Here is a 24575-nt window from a genome sequence, read left to right as displayed (position 1 = left end):
GTGTGAGAACAGGAATTCCAAAAGTGCACCACAACTCAAATGAAGTAACTAATGCACTCACCTCAACTCTGATCAGTTGCGGATCGACCTTTAATGTGGGAGGGACTTGGACCACGAGCAACATCGTTCCAAGGCCCAAACAAGGTTTTTTTCATACTTTGCTTGTCTGTCACTGGCTGCTTTTATGGCACAGTCATTTTCGTAAAAGACTTTTCGTGGAAACAAATGAATACAAGAGTTACGTTCGACGAAGAAAGTCACTGCCCACCACTAATGTCTAGAACACGCCTCTCATATTTTAAGATCAAGCTGCTCAAGCACAATAAAGTTCAAGTATGCAAGTCTTCCCTTTGAAATCTTTGTATTTATCCCATACAACAGTTTCCAGTTTAGTCCCAACAACAACTGCAATATGCTTTTCTTCTTTTTTTTTCTTTTCTTTTCTTTTTTTTTTTTTTTTTTTTTTTTTTTTTTACCGTCACAGTCTTAATTTATTGCTGATTTTCCCATTTTCTCCGTCACTTCAACTATTAGCCGGTATATGTGTTCTAAACTTTGTTCAAACTTTTCTGGTTGTCACGGATTATTTGTTGTGTTATTCAATGAATGTTCCATTTCTGATTATGCTGCGGTTACGTAATTGTCATTGTGCTGAAATATTCGTTGAAACATTCGTTGTCTTCATAGCGGTCCAGACCTTGTAACTGTCGAATCAATGTGTCAAGCTGTTTTCCAATGAAACGAAGCCCACGAAAATTCTCACGAAGCACTTTCTCTCGTCTGCTGCACCGAATTTGACAGCCCTGTTGCCATGGCAAGAAGCAGGCCTTGGTTGTCGATTTCACTGAGTCAGATTCTCCAGTTCTACAGACTTACAGCTCTTCTGCACAACGTTTAGATGAAGGCTTCGTGAATATTGCGCCTTGCTTGTTTCAAAACACCACAAACTAGTTGGCTTTCTTTTCTCTGAAATCACACACAACTTTTCTTTTTTCCAGTCAAGATGAAATTGACATTGTCTGTCACTTCGGGCCATTGCAGTCTCAAATCCATTCACTTCCACGAACAATATCGTGTGCGGGGTGGGGGTGTCGTCGATGGCTGACTTTAGATTCCTCCTATACTTTCCACGAGAACACTATTCATCTCCACGAAACGAAAGTCACGTGCACTTCAAGACCCCAACTGGCAAAATCCGCGGGTGAAAAGAAACCTGTCAGTTTTCTTGAAACTGACTTCCCCCACTCCACCCCATTTTTATTTTCTTTCTCGAAACCTCTAAATTTGTGTCAGACTATATTGGCTAAAGTACCAGATTTGAAACAAAACTTTTACCTGAACTGACAGAACAGAAGCACGTGATAATTTCCAGTGTAACATTTTCCAGAGCTCGTGCAAAAAGGCGTAGGAGGTGTCTTAATTAATTATGTCGTCTGCTCCCGCGAAGAGAAGGTAACTCCCACTTGATCAGTGTATCTGTCTCAGCCCCTGTCAGTTTTCTTTGGAGGGTGGAAGGGAGCGGGGTGATGGGGGGTGATGTGGGGATGGTGGTGGAGGAGAGTGCTATGGAATGTAGTGGTTGCATTGCAGGGAAAGTGTCATTTTGTGTATGCGAGTGTGTTGAGGGGAGGTGCTTGCATGGGTGCGTGTGTGTGAAACCCATGCTGGTGGAATGGTAACAATTTCAACAACTTAGATGAATTCGCTTACTTTTGTTCTCTTCATCCATCTAACTTTCTGAAAGTGATCTGAAAATATGACAGTATAAAAAGGAAGAGAAAAGGAAAAATAAACGCGCACAACACATGATCGTTCCGCTGAACTTATCGCCTCTGGATAACAAAGTTTTAAATTGAAAACACGCCCTCTCTCTCTCTCTCTCTCTCTCTCTCTCTCTCTCTCTCTCTCTCTCTCTATATATATATATATATATATATATATATATATATATATATATATATATATCTACAACTGATTTTTAAAGACCATCCTAATCATTGCCATTGCAATGGACACCTGTAATTATTTTTTTTCCTTATAACCGTGAGGCAGGCTAGTGATTGAGTGTTGGTCCTTTAGTTCACGTTATCTCATGACCTTCTAAAGATGAGACCCAGGCTTGGACACACAAGCACCAGAGCTGGATTGATCTGTTGAGCAGTTCTTCAGCGCCGCACCAAACAATGACTCTTCACAAAATAAAGGGGGGGGGGGGGAAGAAGAAGAAGAAAAAGAAAGATTACTTAGATATCAGAATGCAGCAATCAACTCGAGAATTAGGAAGACGAGACCTTTTCAAGAAGAAAAAAGATCAGCAAGGTTCGTTCTAATCACTTGACGGGCGCAATAGCCGAGTGGTTAAAACGTTGGACTGTCAATCTGAGGGTCCCGGGTTCGAATCACGGTGACGGCGCCTGGTGGGTAAAGGGTGGAGATTTTTCCGATCTCCCAGGTCAATATATGTGCAGACCTGCTAGTGCCTGAACCCCCTTCGTGTGTATACGCAAGCAGAAGATCAAATACGCACGTTAAAGATCCTGTAATCCATGTCAGCGTTCGGTGGGTTATGGAAACAAGAACATACCCAGCATGCACACACCCCGAAAACGGAGTATGGCTGCCTACATGGCGGGGTAAAAACGGTCAAACACGTAAAAGCCCACTCGTGTGCATACGAGTGAACGCAGAAGAAGAAGAAGTTCTCATCACGATTTCAAGGGAACATTGAAAGAGTCAGATCAGATAAGTAACAGCTGGTTTGACGATTCGCATTCTAAATAATTACGTTGTGGGTTCGAATGACAGACAACAAAACAATGGTCCCGGAATTTTCGCTGCCCACTTAATATTGATGTGATGTCGTTCAGGTGGTGCCAGTTGTTTTTGTTGTTGTTGTTGTTGTTTTTTGTTTGTTTGTTTTTGTTTTGTTGTTGTTTGTTGGTTGGTTGGTTGGTTTTGTTTGTTGTTTGTTTGTTGTTGTTGTTGTTTTGGGGGAAGGGGGTGAGGGAGGGGTGGGGTGGGGGGCGTGGTGGGGGTGTCAGAGTTATGGTAGACGGACCCACCCCCTCCAGTTTTCCCGGAATGGTTATCTCCCGTGGGCCGCGTCACAGAACGTCAAACCCGCGACTGCAGCTCATCGATGAATGTGTGGATCGAATGCCGTCCTTTATTCAGGAACAGATCGGTAAATCCCGTCTGTGCTGTTTATGAAGAACATTGTACTGTTGTTGTTATTATCATCATTATTATTATTATCATTGTTATCATTATTGTTGTTGTTGTTATTATCATTTTTCATATCATATATTCTGCAGAATCAGTCAAGACTTTTAGTTTTATTTTTTGGTACTTGCGAAGGGATGTATGCAGAGGTGGAAAACCAAAAACTTCTCTATAAACGAAAAGAAATTTGAACTGAGGTGGGGTGGTTGGCAGGGAGGCTGATATCAGACTTGATCAACACCCCTCACGTCTTGTGTCTGTGTGGATGTTTCCGTTCGTTTGGGGTACTTCTCTCTCGTGTGTGTGTGTGTGTTTATTATGCACACACATAATTATATATATGTGTGTGTGTGTGTGCGCGCGCGCGCGCGCGTGCGTGTGTGTTCCATTATCTGCCACCTTTAAACCAGTCACGCCCACTCCGACCTGAACTGAGGGCGAAAAGGGGCGGCACCATTCTGATGTTCGTTTGTTCGTTGAGTGGCAGAGTGCAGTCCCTTGTGCTGAAACTGAACGGTGCAGACATTCATTTACCTCCCTCCCCACTGAGATCTTCACACATCACGAACGGGAAAGATCCGACATTGTTCATGTGATGTCTTTTATCAATGTGGGTGTCGCTATTGATTAGTGGACTTATGTGTATGCTGCTACTGCTGTGTATATGTGGGCAGTTTGGTTGATGTCTTTTAACCGTTCAATATCAGACGGAAAAAAAAGAAAGAAAAAAGTGTATGTGCACGAGGGAGACGAGTACCTGAGAAGAGCTGGTGGGATGACTGTCGTGAGTGTGTGTGTATGTGAGAGAGAGAGAGAGAGAGAGAGAGAGAGAGAGAGAGTTCCATGGTCAAACTGAAGACGAAAGACAAGAGAGTGAATAACCATTATCGGTTTGTTTGTTTTTTAGTCATTGGGGTTCCTCTGAAAAGGATGGAGCAAGATGTGCAGCATAAATAATAGTGTCCGTCTTTCGTGGTATTCATGCACTTGTACCCGAGCTTTGCTTCAATGCAGAATTAGTATCTGCATGTGTTTGCGTTAATGTGCATGTATGTATGTGCGTGCATGTGTGCACACGCACATTCATCTGTATGTGGGTGTAAAGCAAAAAGAACAAACATAAAAAAAAACCCAGAATAGCAGCTAATGAACACTTCTTGCGAAACTGAATATCTGTGTGTGTGTGCGACTGTGTGTACGTGCATGTGTGTGTACTGGTGAAGAGAGAAACACAGACACAGACAGGCAACACCCACCAACAGTTTCAGTTTCAGTAGCTCAAGGAGGCGTCACTGCGTTCGGACAAATCCATATACGCTACACATCATCTGCCAAGCAGATGCCTGACCAGCAGCGTAACCCAACGCGCTTAGTCAGGCCTTGAAAAAAAAGAAAAGAAAAAAAAGTGAATAAATAATAGATAAATACATTTAAAAAAAGGTGAATAAAAAAAAATTAAAAAAAACATAAAAAAAAAAACTACCACCACTACTAATAATATCTATGAGGCGCAAAAACTTGATGAAGTCAACTATAAGCGTACATAAATAAGAATGAGACAAATGGAGAGAATGAAAAAGAATATCAACTTGACAAGATACAGTGTCAAGACACATAGTCAGAAACAAACCACCACTGTCACACAATCAATTTTTGCATTCTCTTCTTTTATTGCAACAGCCCTTACATGATCTGTGGTGGCAACTGAGTCAGCTCAGACCATCATTTTAACACTGGACTGGTCTTCAGATTTTTGGTGGTGGTTGTTTTTCCTCATATCATGTTTAGCTGTGGCAAGCAAAAGGAAAGTTAACTCAGACTTCACACAATAACATTCTTCACTGGAAACGTGGAAGACACAGGCACATGATACTGAAGCCATATGCGTGTGTGAACGCCAACCTTGTATCACTATCAGTTACATCATACACCTGGAAACTCAAGTCGGACCCTTCCTTTCCATCATATCCACTTTCTTTTATTTCAGCAAATGCAGACTATGGGAACTGGGGGAAAGCCAAGAACATACACACAGACATGCACATATATACATGCACACACACACACTCTCTGTAACAACTGTGTTTAGTGAAAATAATGCTGATAAAATATTGACCAAAAAAAAAAAAAGATTTACCAAAAATTATTGGAGAAAATTTAATTATCAGCATCATCAATCGTAACACTTAAAAATCAGTAACACCTTCATATTTGTGAAATAACAACAGCTGTTCAACTCCGGAAAAAAGTGAGCCTTATTTTCGTACTAAGTTTCCAACATCAGTTGACTCAGTGTTGGTGGCTACAGTACTGATGCCCCAGCAGGCCAGAGGACTGTTTCTCCATTTCTCTCTTCCGTCTGTCTACCACTTTCACCACAGCCCTGTTCACATCAACTGCCTGACAAAAAATGTTTCTTTCTACTTTCAGTATCAAGCAATCCTTGTCAATATACTTTCGAAGATGTGGGTCTGATTCACAAACCGTTTTATGTAAAGTTTCATATTATCTAATTCACATGCTGTGATGTAAGTGCATTTACTTTAAAAGTGTTACAGTTGAGCATAATAATAATTTTGTATGTTTCCCTATCGCAGAGGGTTTTTTTCTGTAGAATTCAGCCAGGGATAACTCTGTAGCTGAAGTGGGTTCTTTGACATGCACAAAATGACTAACAGATTCCCCACACATAGTACAGAACTGAAAAACAGAGTCTCCACATATGGTACAGAACTGAAAAACAGAGTCCCAGCACATTGTACAGAACTGAAGAACAGAGTCAGTCCCCGCACATTGTACAGAACTGAAGAACAGAGTCAGTCCCCACACATTGTACAGAACTGAAGAACAGAGTCAGTCCCCACACATGGAACAGAACTGAACAACAGATTCCCCACACATGGTACAGAACTGAAGAACAGAGTCCCCACACATGGTACAGAACTGAAGAACAGTCAGTCCCCACACATGGTACAGAACTGAAGAACAGTCAGTCCCCGCACATTGTACAGAACTGAAGAACAGAATCCCCACACATGGAACAGAACTGAAGAACAGAATCCCCACACATGTAACAGAACTGAAGAACAGAGTCCCCACACATGGAACAGAACTGAACAACAGAGTCCCCACACATGGTACAGAACTGAAGGGCCCCACAGAGTCCTGGAATGGTGGCCAAGTGGGAATGTGTCCACCTGGAAAGCGAGAATCTGAGGGTATGGGATTGAATCCCACATAGGCTATAACCCCCCCCACCCCCTCCTCCCCCATCCCCCCTCTATTGGACCTTGATGGTCTGGATGCTAGCTGTTCAGAGGAGATTATCAAATGAGATCCCTTCTGCAGCATGTACTTAGTGCACATAAAAGAACCCACAGCGACAAGAGAGTTCTCTCTGGCAAACTTTTGTAGTGAAGTTCACTCTGACATACTTGTGTGTGTGTGCATGTGACTGAAACCGGACTGAATGACACAAGAAATAAATCATGAACGCCTAAAAGCAGCTGTCAGTTGGTTTTACCAAGGTTGGCAACTGTTGTGCAAATGACTCCAAGTTTGTTATGAGCTTAGTGCTTGGTCTCTGACGGAAAACTGGTGCTTCATAACCTTAAATTATAAGCATCAATAATATTCAGAAGACAGTCAAGCACTGTCTGCATATAAAGCAGGCATCTGAACATGCTGAATGTATGTTACAGATGTCATGTGACACGTCAAGTGACGAGCCAAAGCAGGAACAGAATCAGCATCATTTTCGGTTTCATTTTCGGTTACACAGTCACGCACATGTAACTGACACATAAACATCTCTTCTTTTCTTCCATCCTTGCTCCTCAAGTGTTCAAAAATTAACCTGACCATACTGCTTTCACTTCAATGTTTAAGAATATGTTTCATAAATTCTGATGATTAAGTTTCAAGAAATCACACACTCTTTTTCCCCCCCGTCAATTTTGATGCAAGATGTACAAGCCATGGGTTTCAATTTGTCTTCAGCAACTGAAAATCAATGGAAGAAAATGCAGACAGCAACACACATGGCATTAAACAATAATACAAATAAACACACACAACAATCTCAGTGTGAACTCCTCACGACCCACAGTATTATGTCACTCTCACTATTTTCATCACACTGCCTCCCCACTCCAAAGTTTCTGGATAAAAACCTGGGCCACTCTTACAACACTACATACATGTCCGTGTAAAACCAAAACATGGATCAGAGTTGTGGACATGGTTTCTGCTCTGTCCAATTTTCCCTCAACTACTGAGGCCACCATGTGCACACAAGCCACACACCAGTCACTGAGTAAATTTTAACAAGCTTTTCATTCTATGCATCTGGTCGTCCCACATATCCACTCTGTTCAAAGGAATGAGAACATACACACGTACGTACAAAACAACCGTATTTTCAAAACTGTGACTACATGTTTCAACACTGCAGAAAGTTCCGAACACCCTTTCTCCACACTTCACCACATTTCTAGAAACAGGTCCAACATTTCACACCACCGTCACTGACCGCATTCATCAAATGGAAGCAAAAGCTGAACATGCACAATGCCGCGAATTAAGAAAAACAAAAAAGCGACAACACACAGTTCACCACAGATCAAACATACACACAGGCCACAAAAGCAGAGGCGGCGATGCACACAGGTTTAAACATCAACACTATGCACACAGCACTGTCTTGAAGACTGTGACACTGTTGTCTACAGCACTGCCTTGAGGACAGTGACACTGTTGTCTACAGCACTGCCTTGAGGACAGTGACACTGTTGTCTACAGCACTGCCTTGAGGACTGTGACAATGTTGCCTACAGTCTATATGCACTCAGCACTGTCTTGAGGACTGTGACACTGTTGTTTACAGTCCATATCAACCCTATGGACAACATGCACACAGTACTGTCTTGAGGACTGTGACACTGTTGTCTACAGCACTGCCCTGAGGACAGTGACAATGCTGTCTACAGCACTGCCCTGAGTACAGTGACAATGTTGTCTGCAGCACTGCCCTGAGGACAGTGACACTGTTGTCTACAACACTGCCCTGAGGACTGTGACACTGTTGTGACACTGTTGTCTACAGCACTGCCTTGAGGACTGTGACACTGTTGTCTACAGCACTGCCTTGAGGACAGTGACACTGTTGTCTACAGCACTGTCTTGAGGACTGTGACACTGTTGTCTACAGCACTGCCCTGAGGACAGTGACAATGTTGTCTACAGCACTGCCCTGAGGACAGTGACACTGTTGTCTACAGCACTGCCTTGAGGACAGTGACACTGTTGTCTACAGCACTGCCTTGAGGACAGTGACACTGTTGTCTACAGCACTGCCTTGAGGACTGTGACAATGTTGCCTACAGTCTATATGCACTCAGCACTGTCTTGAGGACTGTGACACTGTTGTCTACAGCACTACCCTGAGGACTGTGATAATGTTGTCTACAGCACTGCCCTGAGGACAGTGACAATGTTGTCTACAGCACTGCCCTGAGGACAGTGACAATGTTGTCTACAGCACTGCCTTGAGGACAGTGACAATGTTGTCTACAGCACTGCCCTGAGGACAGTGACAATGTTGTCTACAGCACTGCCCTGAGGACAGTGACAATGTTGTCTACAGCACTGCCCTGAGGACAGTGATAATGTTGTCTACAGCACTGCCCTGAGGACAGTGATAATGTTGTCTACAACACTGCCCTGACAGTGACAATGTTGTCTACAGCACTGCCCTGAGGACAGTGACAATGTTGTCTACAGCACTGCCCTGAGGACTGTGACACTGTTGTCTACAGCACTGCCTTGAGGACAGTGACAATGCTGTCTACAGCACTGCCCTGAGGACAGTGATAATGTTGTCTACAGCACTGCCCTGAGGACAGTGACAATGCTGTCTACAGCACTGCCCTGAGGACAGTGACACTGTTGTCTACAGCACTGCCCTGAGGACAGTGATACTGTTGTCTACAGCACTGCCCTGAGGACAGTGATAGTGTTGTCTACAGCACTGCCCTGAGGACAGTTACAATGTTGTCTACAGCACTGCCCTGAGGACAGTGACAATGCTGTCTACAGCACTGCCCTGAGGACAGTGACAATGCTGTCTACAGCACTGCCCTGAGGACAGTGACAATGTTGTCTACAGCACTGCCCTGAGGACTGTGACACTGTTGTCTACAGCACTGCCCTGAGGACAGTGATAATGTTGTCTACAGCACTGCCCTGAGGACAGTGATAATGTTGTCTACAACACTGCCCTGACAGTGACAATGTTGTCTACAGCACTGCCCTGGGGACAGTGACAATGTTGTCTACAGCACTGCCCTGAGGACTGTGACACTGTTGTCTACAGCACTGCCTTGAGGACAGTGATAATGTTGTCTACAGCACTGCCCTGAGGTCAGTGATAATGTTGTCTACAGCACTGCCCTGAGGACAGTTACAATGTTGTCTACAGCACTGCCCTGAGGACAGTGACACTGTTGTCTACAGCACTGCCCTGAGGACAGTGACACTGTTGTCTACAGCACTGCCCTGAGGACAGTGACAATGTTGTCTACAGCACTGCCCTGAGGACAGTGACACTGTTGTCTACAGCACTGCCCTGAGGACAGTGACAATGTTGTCTACAGCACTGCCCTGAGGACAGTGACACTGTTGTCTACAGCACTGTCTTGAGGACTGTGACACTGTGACACCATATGTGAAACTACAACATTTCAAAGACTGATTTCTTTCTTCCGTTCTTTGTTGCTACTGTCCTGCTGACCAAACAGGGCCCTACCAGGCTGAACAACTCATCATCAGTCTCACAGAATATGCACAAAACACTGGGCCCTTTCAGGGCTGAACAACTCATCATCAGTCTCACAGAATATGCACAAAACACAGGGCCCTATCAGGGCTGAACAACTCATCATCAGTCTCACAGAATCTGGACAAAACAAAACAAAAAACAAAGACACCTTTTCCACAAAAAATTTGATTCTTGTTTGCTGGAAGCTCACACACATACAACCAACAATACAACAGGTCCTGGAAATACAGATCTCACATTCAGAGCAATTTCAACACACCAAATATTACCACAGCACAGGTCTTGTTTCTGACCCAAGATAAAAACGAATCAAGCGACTGTAACTTTTAGAGACCTCCTCTGAAATGCACGATCAACCACCTTGTCACATATTCCCTGCTGGACAAAGAACCACAGGCAGAGGAACCATGCATCCAAGACACACACACACACACACAATGCCATGGCCAATAACAACACATTCACACAGTGCTCACTGACATGCACACACAATGGCATGGTTGACAACAACACATTCACAGTGTTCACTGACATGCACGCACAATGACATGGCCAACAATAACACATACACACTGAGTTCACTGACACACTCACACAATGGCATGGTTGACAACAACACATTCGCACAGTGCTCACTAACCAGCCATGGGCCAGACAACCATCTGAATAAAGTTCTGTGACAAAACATCAGCCTGTGAGAAACTGTCCCTCAAAGCTTTGTGACAAAACATCAGCCTGTGAGAAACTGTCCCTCAAAGCTTTGTGACAAAACATCAGTCTGTGAGAAACTGTCCCTCAAAGCTTTGTGACAAAACATCAGTCCGTGAGAAACCGTCTCTCAAATCTTTTTGTGACAAAAGGACAAGTCCATGAGAAATCATCTCCTAGATATTTCATAACATAACCCTCCTCACCATCTTGAGAGCTAATGCCCAGTCCATGAATATGTTGATGAGTTCCTATCAGGCCTGTGACCAAATCTGGATATCAACCACTGGTTGCTACTTAACATTGACTGATATTAAAATCATTATACATTTCATTCACACATACAAGCACACACACACACACACACACACACACACACTTTCTTTCAATGGTCTTCCACTTTCATTTTGCAAAGCAACTCAAAGGGAATCGAATGAATGGGACAGAGCAAAAGCAACCAGTGTTTGCTAACAGTAACAGGGACTTGGTACCAACACACACACACAGTGCAACCAACTATTCACAACATCACGGTATACCTGTCAACACCACTCAGTCTTTACAGCATATATATATATATATATATATATATACAACACTCACTCGAGAGTTCTCTCACACACCAACCAGCAGTGTACCTGCACTGGCTGACCTCTATCATACAGGGGATAAATAACGCCAGCAGTCTTGAAGCCTGAGAACTGCTGTCAGTCACATGAAGCCTATGTACAGCACCCAGTCACACACTGAGAGAACACACCCCAACTGACCCTCAAGGTTCTACAACATTCACGAACAGCAGTGCGCGTCATTAAAGCCTATAACAGCATATGGACATCGTTTCGTAAAGTCCAAAAGTTCATCAGCGACAGTTTTAAGATACCCAGGTCTTTTTAAAAGTGGAAATGTTCAGAATAAGCAGTACAGGGACAGCTATACATGCATCCTCACCATAAAACGACGTGAAGGGTTACATAATTATGTTACCTGCCTCACAGTTACACGCCATGCATCTAGGGTTACATATACACTGTCTGCCTCAAAAGTTTCATGCCATGCACCCTCCTCTCTCCCACTCTCTGGCTGCCCGTCCTCCCTACACCCTGCATGTTTATCACATGGTATACCCAACTTGTGTCATGCTCACACATACTTTACTTCTTGTATTTCCCACTTCTTATTCCTTGCCCCCACCCTACCGCTAGAAGTAAAAAATTTGGGGTTGTTTTTATTCCAGTGATAATGAAGACAGTGCTTTGCAGTGTGAAAGGATGCGGAAAGCTAATGCTGTACTCACTCTCAACACTTATCAAGCAAACATTTCAGATTACCTTACAGTGATACATATTATGCTTTCCAGAAGATGAAGCCGATGCATCAAATAAATCACTGACACTTCGAAACACAGGCGTTAGTTGCACAAATTATGTTTAGTCAGAAACCATCATTCTGAGTGCTGTGCCAGGAAATAATCATTAAGTACTGCTGGACAGTAACTATTCTCTGAAAGTCTCAGCCCTTTTTCCTGTCAAAGCTCCATCCCCTATCCCCAACAAGCATCTTTAATAGTAGAGTCTCACGCATTTACCACTTGTTTTACAATCCACTGTGTACAACACATGTGGTAAAAACCATCAAACAAAGGGGGAAAAAAGCCACTCTCACCATGAGTTATGACCCCAATTCCCTGGAGCATCATAATTCCCCATACACACTGCAAAGAAGAGCTCAGGGTTGAAAAAAAAAAAAGACAAAAAAAAAAAGACAAAAAACATTATGGAAGAACGCTTATCAATATCAATATGCCATCAGGCAAAACATATCGAGAGAAGAAAGACAGCAAAGACGTGAGAAACAGAAAGGAGATAATCTGTGTATTTGATTTCTCTTTCTTGTCACAACACATTTCTCGGCGTGGAATTCGGGCTGCTCTCCCTAGGGAGAGCGCGGCGCTACACTGACAGCACCACCCATTCTTTTTAACAAAACTTTTTCCTGCGTGCAGTTTTATTTGTTTTTCCTATCGAAGTGGATTTTTCTGCTCAGGTTCACCAAGGACAACCCTTTTGTTGCTGTGGGTTCTTTTATGTGCACTAAGCGCATGCTGCACACAGGACCTCGGTTTATTGTCTCATCCGAATGACTAGTGTCCAGACCACCACTCAAGATCTAGTGAAGGGGGAGAAAATATTGGCGACTGAGCCGTGATTCGATCCAGCACGCTCAGATTCTCTCGCTTCCTAGGTGGACGCGTTGCCTCTAGTCCATGACCCCCTTTGAACTCCTGCCAACCTCAATAACACGTTGTCCCAAAGTGTCTGCCATCAACTTCGTAACAGAAAAAAAATTCATGCAAAGATATCTCTTTCCCCAATATATATATATATATATATATATATAGAGTGAGAGAGAGAGAGAGAGAGAGAGAGAGAGGTTTGATAACCACTTCCTTCCCTTGTTCAGTCTACATGTTGTGACTACAATGGTGTGCTGGTATTGCCAACCCACCTCTCAGCGACACCAGCACTGGAAGGGTTTCTACCCTTTTATTACAACTGTACTGGGGTGGCAATAACTTCCAGAAAATACTTTGTGACATAAACTTCCTCAGCTGGCATCTTCAGGTGAAGGTCACAACGCATTTCTCCGACTGATCCGCATTGTGCAGTCCCAATTCCCATTATCACAATAGCCACATAGATCCAGAGTTTAACCCACTCTGCCAAAGAATAAAAAAAACACCTCAAAACACAAAAAGAATGTAATCTACCAAACAAAAACTGGACTCAAATCACGCATCTTTGCTTCCACAGCACAACATCCCTGCTTCTACTGAACAACACTCACGTTATCACACACCTCAACAACTGACTGTTGCTGTGCCATTCACCACTTACAACTTTTGATGAGCTAGCATCCACATGACCGAACACAAAAGCACCTTTTTCTTTGTTTGTTTGCAAAATGAATACCCTTACATATGAACAGAAGGTACACTGTAACAATCAATTAAGTAGCAAAACAAGTACAGAATGTGAAATCTAATGCCCAAGAGGACATGCAGGATATGGGGACGAAATGTATGAACACACAACTTGCTGAAACAATGTCTACTGATTATGTTTAAAACAAAATATCTGTACAATGATACACTGACCTGTTACTGATAAGGCAAGCAACACTCCTGAACAACATGAAGAACAGAATGTGACAAATACACTCCGGACTACAATCTATATCAAAATAAATAAGATTATCAGCAATATTATAATTTATTTATTTATTTTATTTATTCTTTTTTTCTTTTTTTTTTGAGATCTGTGACCTGAATTATGCCTCCGCAAAACAAAAGTGTGTCATTCAGGGGCAGAACATTAAATGACAATTGATAATCAGTGGATCATAAAACCATCGACAGTCTGATTTCCTACTGCCCAGGTCCTAACATCGTCTGCCATCAAACTAAGTACAAATGACACAGCAGCTTTTCTTTTTACTTTCATGTTCAAGGTGTCAAAGCCCACAGACAGAAAGAAAAAAAAAAAGAGAAAAAAACAACAACATAAAAGCAGAGACCTCACCAATGTGTCAACCCAAAATGCTGGTCTCTTCACTTTCAGAAATGTCCAGTGTGTCCTTCCAATAAACATGAACCCTTGAATGTTACCATTCACCTCTCTACATTCCACTTCAGATTATTTTCTACTGCCTTGGACCTGTCAATTCGCATGGACCTGTCAACTTGTATGGACTTCAAGAGCATGGTCTGTGGCAGACAAAAGATACAGCAGCTGTCTGAACATTCAATGATTATAAATAATGTTAATTAACAATGACTGTCTGATCATTCGAAGGATTATCAGATGCAAGGAGTGGTTTCGATCTAAATGCAACTACCTACCGTGACCTGTCCTCACTTCTCAAACCATGTCATTTTTGTGCTTTTGGCATTTACTGGGTGACCCAAAAACAAAAATTCCCTGATGTGTTAGAACACAGCAAAACACGTTGTTTTTAGAACACAGCAGCAAAATAAAGACACTGGCAGGTTCACAGAAAAGAACAAACAGAACAAAAAGTGACACAAATTAATTTCCTATACAGCAATGTCAGTAAAAACTATTGGACAAAAATGGCAGTGGTTACCATAAAAACAGCCCAAAACACAACAAGCAAACAAAAAAACCAAACCAAGCCAAAGCATCTGACAGTCCACCATCACCTGTTACAGGACACATGTGGTTCTTTTCCTTTTACCCCACAAAGCCATTCTTGTCAATAGGTCAGCCCTGTTTTTCTAACTCTCCATAACAGCTTTCTTCCCACAAACAGGTCTTCATCACTTCTTCACCTTATATACCAGGCTAATACAATCCTTTGAAAGTCTGTATTGTATTGTATCGCATTATATTGTACTGTATCATATCGCATTGTACTGTATTGTATTGTATTGTATTGTATCACATCATATTGTATTGTATTGTATCGCATATTACATTGTATTGTATCACATCATATTGTATTGTATTGCATTGCGTTGTATTGTATTGTATCGTATGACACTGTAATGCATCGTATTGTATCGTATCGCATCGCATTGTATCATATTGTATCGCACTGCATCACATCATATTGTATTGTATCGCATTGTATCATATTGTGTCAACTGTATCGCATTGTATCGTACTGCATCACACTTATCACATCATACTGTATCGCACTGCATCATACTGTATCACACTGTATCGCATCGTATTGTATCATATCGTATTGTATTGTATTGCATCGCATCGTATTGTAGCACACTGTATTGTGTCACAACAGATGTGTGTGAAATTTCGGTTTTCCTCCCCGGGGAGAGCATGCTGCCACATTTCTTCTTTTTCACAGTCTGAATGGATGTGTGTAACTATCAAATGAATGGATGTGTTTAACTATCAAATGAATGGATGTGTTTGACTATCAAAGTGGATTTTATCTAAAAACTTTTGCTTGAGGCAACCCCTTTTGTTGCTGTGGGTTCTTTTACATGTGCTAAGTGCACACTGCAAATGGGACCTTGGGTCTTTCGTCTCATCTGAAAGACTGGTTATTTCAAAACACGCTCAGCCTTTCCCTACTCTATAGTCCTTTCAAATGAACACAGTCACTTTATCGACATTCACAGTTGCACACTGAAAAAACAACCTGAGGCAAACCACTGGTCCATGTGAAGTGTGGGGGGTGGGGGGGCCCTTACAGTAACTTTCTGGCTAGAGATCTGTAGATAAATTGCAGTGAAATAACATCAGATTCTATGTTATTAGTCTCAGGCAACAACCTACAAAGCTTTTAATGCCATGACAAATTGTAAAAATCAAATTATAAGATGTGGTTTTGTTCGCTACTCACATGCAAGATAAAAAAAAAAAAAGATGCAGGACAATTTGTCATGTTTTTCATCTCCTGGCAAAAATATCTGACACAAACAATAAAGTTTACTGTTCAATGTGAATAAAAGAAAAAGGAAAAAAAACAAAAAAAACAAAAACAACGAAAAAATGTGTATTTCTATGGCTGTGTGATAGGGGAAAATGAAAACAACACATTATGATCTAAATAAACAAACTGGAAAAGTAAATGACTTAACGAGTGATTTACAAAAAAAATTGTTATCAATTAAAGCATGGCAACTGCGGTTGTTGCTTTTGTTGATTTTGACAGAAAGGTTCCAAGCCTAGAGCTACAACTGTGAAACGACCAGCACACAGAAAACACGGATAGTGATCAGACCACAGCTTTACATGTGTTTACACTGCAGCACAGCTGACCACTGTCTGACCACACAAACACTGCCTGCATCACACACACAACTACACACAAAGACCGTGTCTCAAACACACACCAACACCTTGTCTGACACACACACACACACAAAGACCGTGTCTAACACACACACACACAATCTGTCACGTAACACCAGACACAAAAACAGCAGCCATCTCGGAGACAGGTTTGATACACTGCCAAGTTTTTGTGTCCGGGTTCTTTCTCATTTGTTATACACACACACACACACACACACACACACACACCAGCTAACTCACACACACACACACACACAAGACAAGTCCACTAAGTCTGCGGTGAGCCAAACACAGGCTGACAGACAGACTGACAGACAGACAGAAGCAGGTGATGAGCACAGATCTACACAGTAACGAAAGACTGGAAATGCCAAAGGATGGAGTGATGAACCAAGGATGCCTGCAGACGGTGAAGGACTGGATGGTGGTGGTGATGGTGGTGGTGGTGGAGGAGGCAGACTCCTTGTCCCCACACATCGCCATGACGACCAGCAGGGCTTCACGACCCCTCCGATTCGTTGTGGTTGGCCTCAGGCGTCCCCTTCTTCCCCCGCAGTCTCTCCAGCTCTGCTGCCGCGTCCCGCGTGACGGCCGCTTTGTCTGCAACATTGCACACCTCAGTCAGCAACATCCTTCATGGTGGTCAGTTTTTGTATCTTGCCTTCTGTTTTGCTGCTCTGTGGTCTGCAGTGTTTCAGTGTCCAAAATTAGCTCTCTCATGATCTCAATCGGAGTCCCCCCCCACCCCCTCCCAACCCCCTCACCCACTTGGTTTCCTAAGTCTCACAATGTCTGTGGAATGACAGTCCCCTTTCAATCTACCATCATTGAAAAACACTGACAGGACTCACCCCAAGCAACGTTTCAGGTTAACTCTCTCCATATGAACGGTGAAAGAGACGACGTTAAGAGCGTTTCACCCCAATTACCATCATCAAAATATTGCAAGCGGAAGGCTCTTATACGGAAGAGGTGAATGTTGACAAAGAATACCACAATTATGACGACGGAAGCTAAAGGTTGGGTCATTCAGACACCCACTGGACATCCGAGGGGTCTGTGTAGAGGAGAAGAGAGGACTGGCCGTACTGAGTGAGTTAATGCATCAGTACATGTACCGTACACCTTCAGGTTAATGTACATGGCTACATTCCTCCCTGCTACAGCTTTATCTCAACAGGATTCACAAACCCACAGTTTAAGTTAATGTATATACTATGTTCCTTGAACAAAATGAGTAAAAGCTCTTCCTGGAAACCGGAAAACATTAATGATTCCCATGTCCATAAATGCTTCAGTGATAAAGGTTCATTATTAGCCACATTTTCATATAATCAGCAGATGGTGTAAGTTCACATCAATCATGAACAAGAAACAAACAGAATTTTAAACGAAAATTCAATTTAAAACATCGTTCCAATGCTCAAGTCAAAGGTAAAGAATACTGAAAAGTTCAACAAGTAGCACAAACACAAAAACTTTCTTTAAAATGGGGAAAAAAACAACAACAACAAAAAAGCTTATGACCAATTTCAGAAAAAGAAAAAAATATTTCAAAGACCTGAAGAAGAAAGACTGAGCCAATCAGAGTCAAGATTTACTGATTACCCATTCATATCACAGTGTTTGGAGAATTCAATGACTGATGTTATTTTTCAGGTAAGTCGGGGTAGGGCCATAACAGATTTTCTTAAACATCTACATATATATATATATATATATATATATATATATTTGTGTGTTATTCATAGAATTTATCACAGCAAATATCACACTTTTTCTCATGTAACTAGATATCAATATACCTATCTATCTTTAAAAAAAAAAAGGGGAAAAAAAAAAAGAAGAAAAAAACACAACATATATATGAACAACAAGCAGAAACCAAAGGAAGAAACTGATCAAACTTGGGTAAAGAATTCATTGTTCCATGAAGCACAAGACCATACACAAAACTGAACACTTGCAATCAAACCGGATAAACTGTTTTTTCTCAAACCAAAATGAACATAAAGACTGTGCTGGGTATACCAAAGACATGTCGCCTCAAGGACAAAGCTGTTCAGGACAGGAACAAGGTCACATGATCGTACCACCTTACGGAGTTAGCCACAAAATTTGACCAACAGGCCAAGTTTGCATCAGTCTGACATGGTACAGTCTTTGACACCAAAAACAAAATGTCAAAGGTAATCAAACTGTTCAACAATAAAATAAAGACAACTGCTGAGTCCCTAGAAAATTTAAATGGAGAAAGTAGGTTGTAAAACAAGATTCACTTTTGATAAGAACTGTCAATCTGAGGGTCCCGGGTTCAAATCACGGTGACGGCGCCTGGTGGGTAAAGGGTGGAGATTTTTACGATCTCCCAGGTCAACATATGTGCAGACCTGCTAGTGCCTGAACCCCCTTCGTGTGTATATGCAAGCAGAAGATCAAATACGCATGTTAAAGATCCTGTAATCCATGTCAGCGTTCGGTGGGTTATGGAAACAAGAACATACCCAGCATGCACACCCCCGAAAACGGAGTATGGCTGCCTACATGGCGGGGTAAAAACGGTCATACACGTAAAAGCCCACTCATGTGCATACGAGTGAACGCAGAAGAAGAAGAAGAAGATAAGAAGTGTACAACGTTTCAAATCACGGGTCTGTCTTCAGGGGCTTTGTCAACTGGAAATGACAATATATAAATGCTCCCTTCTTTGTCCACCTTGGCTTTTTTCCACTGATTAATTACTCATAACTTCTCTTTGGTCTCGTCTTTCCCCCACTGTCATTTCCAATTAGCAGTCCTTGAGGACATAGCTATGGTCTGAAATGTTCAACACTTTTTATCTTGTCTTTTCCCCCACTGTCATTTCCAATTAGCACAGTCCTTGAGGACATAGCTATGGTCTGAAATGTTCAACACTTTTTTATCTTGTCTTTAACCCCACTGTCATTTCCAATTAGCACAGTCCTCGAGGACAAAGCTATGGTCTGATATGTTGAACACTTTTTTATCTTGTCTTTAACCCCACTGTCATTTCCAATTAGCAGCCCTTGAGGACATAGCTATGGTCTGAAATGTTCAACACTTTTTTATCTTGTCTTTAACCCCACTGTCATTTCCAATTAGCACAGTCCTTGAGGACATAGCTATGGTCTGAAATATTCAACACTTTTTTATCTTGTCTTTAACCCCACTGTCATTTCCAATTAGCACAGTCCTCGAGGACATAGCTATGGTCTGAAATGTTGAACACTTTTTTATCTTGTCTTTAACCCCACTGTCATTTCCAATTAGCACAGTCCTCGAGGACATAGCTATGGTCTGAAATGTTGAACACTTTTTATCCTGTCTTTTCCCCCCACTGTCATTTCCAATTAGCAGTCCTTGAGGACATAGCTATGGTCTGAAATGTTGAACACTTTTTATCTTGTCTTTTCCCCCACTGTCATTTCCAATTAGCACAGTCCTCGAGGACAAAGCTATGGTCTGAAATATTCAACACTTTTTATCTTGTCTTTTCCCCCACTGTCATTTCCAATGAGCACAGTCCTCGAGGACAAAGCTATGGTCTGAAATGTTCAACACTTTTTATCTTGTCTTTTCCTCCACTGTCATTTCCAATTAACACAATCCTCGAGGACAAAGCTATGGTCTGAAATGTTGAACACTTTTTATCTTGTCTTTTCCCCAACTGTCATTTCCAATGAGCACAGTCCTCGAGGACAAAGCTATGGTCTGATATGTTGAACACTTTTTTATCTTGTCTTTAACCCCACTGTCATTTCCAATTAGCACAGTCCTCGAGGACCAAGCTATGGTCTGAAATATTCAACACTTTTCATCAAAACTTGAGTCTTGTTTTACAACCTACAGATTTTATTAACAAAAATTAAACTTTGTCTATTTGTAACTGAACTGTTCACCGTCTTTCCACCCTTTACCAAGGAGGAAGGAGGCAGCATGATGAAGATGCGTATCTGCCAATACAATGTTCCTGAGGGTCTGGGTTCAAATCCCAGTCTCACCCTTTCTCCCATTCAGATGAGATGATAAAGCAAGGCACTGTGTGCAGCACACATTTAGCATACTGAACAAGAACCCATTGCTACGCGAGTGTTGTCAACAGTGTGCATCACACATTTAGCATACTGAAAAAGAACCCATTGCTACATGAGTGTTGTCAACGGTGTGCATCACACTTTTAACATACTGAAAAAGAACCCATTGCAACATGAGTGTTGTCAACGGTGTGCATCACACTTTTAACATACTGAAAAAGAACCCATTGCAACATGAGTGTTGTCAACGGTGTGCATCACACTTTTAACATACTGAAAAAGAACCCATTGCAACATGAGTGTTGTCAACGGTGTGCATCACACTTTTAACATACTGAAAAAGAACCCATTGCTACATGAGTGTTGTCAACGGTGTGCATCACACTTTTAACATACTGAAAAAGAACCCATTGCAACATGAGTGTTGTCAACAGTGTGCATCACTCTTTTAACATACTGAAAAAGAACCCATTGCTACACGAGTGTTGTCAACGGTGTGCATCACACTTTTAACATACTGAAAAAGAACCCACTGCCACATGAGTGTTGTCAACAGTGTGCATCACACATTTAGCATACTGAAAAAGAACCCATTGCAACATGAGTGTTGTCAACAGTGTGCATCACACATTTAGCATACTGAAAAAGAACCCATTGCTACACGAGTGTTGTCAACAGTGTGCATCACACTTCTAGCATACTGAAAAAGAACCCACTGCCACACGAGTGTTGTCAACAGTGTGCAGCACACATTTAACATACTGAAAAAGAACCAACTGCAACATGAGCGTTGTCCTCTGGCCAATTTCTGTAGAAGAAACTCACACTGATAGGTACACGAATATATCCAAACACTCCAGGCCTCCTGACTAGCATGCTGGGTTAAGCACCTACCCAGCAGATGTGGTGTGACATATATGGATTAGTGCAAACACAATGATCTTCAGATTCTGAAACGGACACGCTTTACCATTCTGTACTGCTGTGATTTGCTGGATGTTTCCTTCTTTCTGTTTTCTTGTTGACATAAAATAAAGCATGCAAGTAATACTTGATGTTAGGGGGAAAATTAGGCAGCAAGAGAAGGCGGGGAGGAAGAAAGGTAGAGGAAGGGAGGAAGGAAGGGAAGGGAGAGGAAGGAAGGGAAGAGGAAGGAAGGGAAGGGAGAGGAAGGAAGGGAAGGCAGAGGAAGGGAGGAAGGAAGGGAAGGGAGAGAAAGGGAAGGGGGAGGGAGGGAGGGAAATAAGGAAGGAAGGAAGGGAGAAAAAGGGAGGAAGGATGGAAGGGAGAGGAAGGAAAGAGTGGAATGGAGAGGGACAGGAAGAGAGGAAGGAAGGGAAGGAAGGAATGATGTGAAGGAAGGAATGGTGGGAAGGGAGGAAGGAAGGGAAGGGAAAGAAGAGGAAGGGAAGGGAGAGGAAGGAAGAGAAGGGTAGGAAGAGGCAGGAAGGAAAGGAGGAAAGTAGCAGTCCTCTGACCTTTTCCAGCCACAGCAGCTCCAGTCTTTTTGTTCAGCAGACTGTTGAAGAAGTTGGCCAGCATGCCTTCCGTCGCCTGACCTGCAGGGCCCCCGGACTTGTTGTCCTGCACCATGCACACACACACACACACACACCACACACACACACACACACATGCACACACACACACACACAGCAATTCACATAAACACACACGCAGACATTCACATACACACACACGCACACATACACACAGAGACACACACAAACACATACATACACACAAATATACACATGCACACAGACACACACACATGCATACATACACACTCACACATGTGCACAACACACACAAATCCAGAGAACTGGTTAGCACTTGTGTCTCTTTTCACAGTTCTAATGAAAACCAACATTTCTAAACTCAGGATCTGTGCCGTTACATCACACATGGCTTCTGATCAGTGAAAAAAACCTGAGATCCAAAGAACTCTTTTCCATAACTCTAGGGAGTCCCAGAATATCTTCAGAGGGTCACTCTAATGCTGCACATTTCCAATCAATTCTGCATTGCTCTACATGTACAACAGCAGGCATGCCTTCAAGTCATCAGAGTCTAGGTTTTGGGTCAAGAAGTGGACACATGCATATTTGTGGAAACAGCGATGAAAAGAAAGCAATTATGGAGAGGGAAAGAAGGGGGCACATCCGAAAGGCCAAGGGAAACAACTCTTCTTCTTAGCAGATGATCCGAGCATCTGTCAGAAGCTTTAATGCATGATTTTTTTGTTTGTTTGTTCGTTCTAGAGATGTTTAGGGTGTCAGAGGAACCTACTGAATGAACAGCACAAAGTGTATCTTTTCCATTTTCAAAATATCAGGGACATATATTTATGCCTAATCTGAAGCCCTGTGTGTGTGTTATTTGACATGCATCCATCGCCATCACTGTGAGCATCACTTCTTTTCCACTATCATCCATCCTACTGACAACCAGCTGTCACATCTGTGCTCAGTCAGCACAACTACTTGCAGGCTTATTTTCAGTGTGTGTGTGTGTGTGTGTATCGGTGTGTGTGTGTATGCTTGTGTGTATGTGTGTGTGCGCGTGTGCGCGATATAATTATGTGCCTGTGTGTATGCATGAAATGTGTGTGTTTACCTATCTTACCATTCTTCCATCTTTACAAAAGAAAAAAAAAATTAAAGTAAAACATATCAATATTCTGGACACAATGTAAATTTGTGTTGAATTGTTTTCCCCTGAAAATGTATGGTTGCACTGTGCTGCTTGTTGACAGGTTGTGTTCCAAACAGTTCTGTGAGTTGTAGAATTACAACAGCTGAAGTGGTAGCAACAGTCAAGTAACCAACATGGTGAAGACCTCATCATGGCAGACTGAGGACATGCATGAAGTGGGTTGGAATCCCATCACAGACATACATCCCAGTGAATCCTGAGGCCTGAGGCCACTTCCTATCCACAGCTATCCACAACTACCTGCTCCAGTAGGAGGAGGACTGGAACCAGTCAACTGTCATCCACTTCCAAGGATGCATCTTTGGGAGTGCTGCTCAAATTTCCTGACCAACACTGCAGGTGTCTGCATCTCTCTTGCCTGACAGACACCAGGAAATATTTACGACAGCGCTGACTACAGTTTCACCTCGTGGTTCCAAACCTGAATGGATCTCAAAAAGTACCTAACAATAATCACATATATATGCCAGTCAACTCACTCTTAAATACACATAAAACGAAACATTGAAGTAAGTTCCTTTTTTTCCAACAGCTAGCAAGTGGGAAGAAGGAAGGGGAGTGACATGGGCAGATCTAGAACAGAAACAAGGTCATGCTGCATGACTCTGTACGGACACATGCTGGCACAAACGTCATCAACCATCAGCATTCTTCTCTTGGAATTCCTATCCTGACAGGTCAAGTAATGAAAACAACAACAAACAAGAAAAAATAACTTAACCTAAAAAGTCAATTAAATCTACAAGAAGTTTTATCCATGCAGGTTTCAGAACATGGCTTTCCCAAGTGGAAAGTGTCAATGTACACCACTTGCAAGCCATCATGCAAAATACACAGAGAAAGATTTGCTGGTTCCCTACTCATGAACAATATATCAATACTACACACAGTCCAGTATGCAGAGCAAACAGCAAAGTGGGTCGAGGACATACAACAAACAGGCAACACAGGATTCAGCTGATCAAACACAATGACCACCCTGGCTAAATTTGCAAGAGCTTTACGATCTCTCCAGCTCTATAGTTTAAAAACTCTATCTGAAAGTCCACACGTCTACAATCCACAATGATCTCCATTACATCATTCTGGAGTTTAAGAGGTTTGATACATGCACTAATTCATGCAATCAAAAAAAAAAAAAAAAAAAAAAGCAAACAAAAAACAAAGGAAAGTCAAGATCAATGTGAA

At 42.3% G+C, this 24575-nt stretch overlaps 1 protein-coding gene across 2 annotated transcripts in view; it reads right to left on the bottom strand.

The window, feature by feature from the left end:
* Positions 1–4872: 4872 nt before the first annotated feature.
* LOC143300709 (cytoplasmic dynein 1 light intermediate chain 2-like) overlaps positions 4873–24575 on the bottom strand; it is a 37645-nt gene continuing 17942 nt past the window's right edge. For both annotated transcript variants that reach the window (XM_076614581.1, XM_076614582.1), the window contains exons 11-12: positions 22148–22253; positions 4873–17214 (exon numbers count right to left, since the gene is read on the bottom strand). In XM_076614581.1, the coding sequence (XP_076470696.1) occupies positions 17114–17214; positions 22148–22253 (207 nt within the window). In that variant the 3' untranslated portion in view covers positions 4873–17113. The remainder of the gene's footprint in view (positions 17215–22147; positions 22254–24575) is intronic.

The sequence above is a fragment of the Babylonia areolata genome, chromosome 26 (genome assembly GCF_041734735.1).
Source record: "Babylonia areolata isolate BAREFJ2019XMU chromosome 26, ASM4173473v1, whole genome shotgun sequence".
Taxonomy (NCBI): Eukaryota; Metazoa; Mollusca; class Gastropoda; order Neogastropoda; family Buccinidae; genus Babylonia; species Babylonia areolata.
This window is presented reverse-complemented; position numbering and strand designations above follow the sequence as displayed.